The sequence below is a fragment of the Somniosus microcephalus genome, unplaced genomic scaffold (genome assembly GCF_052327205.1).
Source record: "Somniosus microcephalus isolate GS21.2 unplaced genomic scaffold, FLI_Smic_1.0 scaffold314, whole genome shotgun sequence".
NCBI lineage: Eukaryota > Metazoa > Chordata > Chondrichthyes > Squaliformes > Somniosidae > Somniosus > Somniosus microcephalus.
Window position 1 is genome coordinate 225251 of NW_028225501.1, and position 4359 is coordinate 229609.

The 4359-nt window shown below is 45.5% G+C and overlaps 1 protein-coding gene across 1 annotated transcript; it reads right to left on the reverse strand.

The window, feature by feature from the left end:
- Positions 1 to 284: 284 nt before the first annotated feature.
- LOC147081886 (uncharacterized) lies at positions 285 to 4048 on the reverse strand. Its single transcript, XM_085980618.1, has 2 exons — positions 3993 to 4048; positions 285 to 2894 (listed from the first exon to the last, which is right to left on the reverse strand). The coding sequence occupies exon 2, from the start codon at positions 2419 to 2421 to the stop codon at positions 1771 to 1773; it is 651 nt and encodes a 216-aa protein (XP_085836744.1). The 5' UTR covers positions 2422 to 2894; positions 3993 to 4048; the 3' UTR covers positions 285 to 1770.
- Between the last annotated feature and the right edge of the window lie 311 nt (positions 4049 to 4359).

Below are 4359 nucleotides of genomic sequence, written 5' to 3' on the forward strand. Positions count from 1 at the left end.
ATGAAGAAGAAAGGTTTAAAAGTAATGCATTACATTTTTCTTTTAAGAGAAAGGGGATGTAACATTTGCATATTGAATTATCATTGGCCCGCAGGCATCTGTAAGGAATACCTATTATATTCACATGCGATCACATGCTGAGTTGTCATTGGCCTGCAGGCATCTGTAAGGACTACTATTGTTTTGAAGACCCAGGCTAGGGGTCCTAACTCCTTTTTCTCCCCACTGTGCTGTATGAGTAAGATCACAGACCTAATGCTTCATAAAAGAGTTAAACTGTAATACTCCGTTGTCCTGCAATTGATTATTTTTGTACAAAGTGTGCAAAACAAGACAGATACCTTCCTCGACTGGTGGGCACGGAAGGTATCAAGAGGCGATAATCGATCCTCACAATCAAATTGTGATTTAATTATTAATTGTGTGTGTGTCACAAATACATTTCTTCTATTTTAATACAAAAGCTCTACTGGGCATGTTTAAATAACTAGTAGTTTATCAGGGCTGCAGCTGCTGAAAGGTTGACTGTACTGAGGTTTGTGGCCAGAGCTGGCAGACGTGTTGTTCTGAAGTCTGATGTCTCACCCCTGAAGAGTCTGTTTATCTCGTGTTGTAATGACCTTTTTCTGTTGCCTGGTGTCAGAAATAGAAATCAAAGGGAGATGATACCCCACTCTGTTAATCAACTCTTTGACATATTCCCATGCATTTCCTTTCTTAATTTACAAAGATCACAACTCCATTAGTGAACAATGGATTGCCAGTCTGCCACTTTTTAGTGAGGCTTGAAAGGATTCGCTGTGAAGCTACACCTGCCCAACTGTCTGTGTGTCACTGTGTTTGGATTGTGTTAGACAACAGTCCTAATATCTCGCCTACATCCATTACAATTTTTGAAGTGTTAGATTGTACTTGGAAGAAGTTGAGATTGAATCTGACAATTCTGAAATTGGGAGCAGTTAATGATTTCTGTTTTTCACATAACTATATAGTGATGTGATCAGTCAAAGCAAATTAAAAGATGCTGCTATTTACTGAACACAACTGAATAATTCTACAAGGATGTTATCGCAGTCTTCCTCAGTATTAACTACACTCCCCAATTTTGTGTCATCTGCAAATTTTGAAATTGTACTTCTGATTCCCGAGTCCAAATCATTCATGTAAATGGTGAACAACAGTGGTCCCAGCACCGATCCCCGTGGAACACCACTTCCCACCTTCCGCCCGTCTGAGTAAATACCTTTAACTCATCCTGTTACTATAACTGGACTTGTTTCCATTACCGTGCCGAGGGGATTGCTGTATCAGACGGGAGGGGCAACATTTGGGGACTCTCGATTCTCCACCAATTCCCATTCCCCTTCTTTCTGGTGGATAATGGAGGTGCCACTGTGTGTAATGTGCAAGTCAGTAAGAATTGACAGCAAGGATTAAGCAGCACTTTCTAATTGGAGATGTTAATCAGTGGAACCTTTCAGACACTGAATTGTAGATTTTGTACCAAAGATCAATTTAGGATTGAAGTAAAAGTTCATAATTTTATCGTAAAATAATTCAGGGACTCTCATCAGAAATTAAGGGGAAAGATCAGACAACGGTTCTTAAACGAACACTGCAGCCTCGACAACTCAATCAGCTACATATCCAGAATATTAAACTCCAGCCCAGTTATAGGGATTATTAACATCAGCAGAAACAAACCCCAACTGTCAGAATGAACATGGTTCAGTCCTGGATGTGATTAACAGCAGCATCCAACCCCTGCAATCACATGTGAACTCGCTGGTGTCTCAGCAGGTTGGATGACAGAGTGAATCCCTTCCCACACATGGAGCAGGTGAACGGCCTCTCCTCAGTGTGAACATGCTGGTGTGTCAGCAGGTGGGATGACTGAATGAATCCCTTCCCACACACGGAGCAGGTGAATGGCCTCTCTCCAGTGTGAACTCGCTGGTGTGTCAGCAGGTGGGATGACTGATTGAATCCCTTCCCACACACGGAGCAGGTGAACGGCCTCTCCTCAGTGTGAATTCGCTGGTGTGTCAGCAGGTTGGATGACCGAGTGAATCCCTTCCCACACATGGAGCAGGTGAACGGCCTCTCCTCAGTGTGAACATACTGGTGTGTCTGGAGACTGGATGAGCGAGTGAATCCCTTCCCACACACGGAGCAGGTAAATGGCCTCTCCTCAGTGTGAACTCGCTGGTGTGTCAGTAGATGGAATGACCGAATGAATCCTTTCCCACACACGGAGCAGGTGAATGTCCTCTCCCCAGTGTGAATGCGCCGGTGTTTCAGAAGGTCGGAGGAATTAGTGAATCCCTTCTCACACATGGGGCAGGTGAACGGCCTCTCCCCAGTGTGAATTCGCTGGTGTGTCAGCAGGTTGGATGAATTAGTGAATCCCTTCTCACACATGGAGCAGGAAAACGGCCTCTCCCCAGTGTGAACTCGCTGGTGTGTCTGGAGCTGAGCTAACTGAGTGAATCCCTTCTCACACACGGAGCAGGTGAACAGCCTCTCCCCAGTGTGACTGCGTCGATGGGTTTCCAGCTTGGATGGCTAATTGAATCCCTTCCCACAGTCCCCACATTTCCACGGTTTCTCCATAGTGTGGGTGTCCTTGTGTCTCTCCAGGTTGGATGATCTGTTGAAGCCTCGTCCACACACACAACACGTGTACGGTTTCTCCCCACTGTGAATGGTGTGATGTTTTTTCAGGTTGTGTAACTGGTTAAAGCTCTTTCCACAGTCAGTGCACTGGAACACTCTCACTCGGGGGTGTGTGTGTGTCTCGGTGCTTTTCCAGTCACACTGATGTTTGAAATCTTTTCCCACAGACAGAACAGGCAAACATTTCTCCTTCCACATTCAGAGGCCGATGATATTCCCTGTAAAAGCAGTTTACAAAAGAGATCACTGTAAGTCCAGGATAAAACTGCAGAACAAATAATTCTAGTTTCTATGGAACATTCTTTCCTCTCTTATTACATAGAATTACATAGATTGTACAGCACAGAAACAGGCCATTCGTCCCAACTGGTCCATGCAGTGTTTATGCTTCACACGAGCCTCCTCCCATCTCTCTTCATCTCACCCTATCAGCATCTCCTTCTATTCCTTTCTCCCATGTGTTTATCCAGCTTCCCCTTAAATGCATCCATGCTCTTCACATCAACTACTCCCTGTGGCAGCAAGTTCCACATTCACAGAATCACAGAATCACAGAAACCCCACAGTGCAGATAGAGGCCATTTCGGCCCATCGAGCCTGCACCAACACATATCCCACCCGATTCCCCGTAACCCCTTCACCAACACATATCCCACCCTATCCCTGTAACCCCACGTATTTAATCCCCCTAACACTAAGGGTCAATTTATCTGGGTGAAGGAGTTTAATCTAAATAGGACTTTCCTGGGCAGCCAATGAGCACTGCTGCCTCTTTCGTGCATTTCCTGGTGAGGCAAAATAGTTGATATTTTCTGATCAAAAAGAGCTGAGCTCGGCAGCATTAGTCCTGTTTTGCCTCCTTTGGAGAGCAGGTGTACGAGCAGAGTGAGCGCAGCCTTCACAGCAACCGTAATAAAATTGTTACAGTTGTGAAGGAACTTTGTGTCAGTGCACTGGACCATAAACAAAGTATGTGTGTCAATTATTGTCTGACTGCGCTACTGAGAAGCGCCTTGGGACGTTTTATGGGCGATATATAAATGTAAATTGTTGTTGGTGTATAGAGTACTCTGTTTAAAGTTAGTGAAATGATCGATAAACAAGGAAGATTATTTTTTGTTTGGTTCTGTTAGTTTTCATAGAATCATGGAAGCGGACACCACCAAGGAGGCCATTCGGCCGGTCGGGCCTGTGCTGGCTCTTAGAATGAGCACTTGTGCTTAGTCCCACATCCCTGCTTGTTGTCTGCAACCCTGTAAGATCCTCATCCTCCAGTACCCGCCCAACTCCCTTTTAAAATCATATCATAATCCTACCGCCTCCCGGAACCGTCTCTTCCACTTCAGACCAGCGCCACCACTCGCACTGCGCATGCTCAGAGCACCGTCCAGTTTCGCGTCTGCGCACTGGGTTCCTGTGGTTATTGATAGGGCACTTTCTGCCGCGCAGTGGATTCTGGGTAAATACACCGCCATTGGAAGCCGCAATTAGTGAACAGAACTTTTTTTTATCATCCCATCGATATTGGGGCCGGAGGAGCAATCAACAAAATTAATTAATAAATTATACAGAAATCCACATGCCCGGGCCCTCCGCCATCGTGTGAGGTACGCTGGCCGCCGACTTTCAGTTACCAACTCGTACCTCAGGCCCCGCCCAGTCCGGTTTAATTGCTAAATGTTT

Excerpts from the sequence above, each read along its gene's own strand:
- LOC147081886 (XM_085980618.1), bottom strand. The coding sequence starts at position 2,421 with ATGTGTGAGAAGGGATTCACTAATTCATCCAACCTGCTGACACACCAG.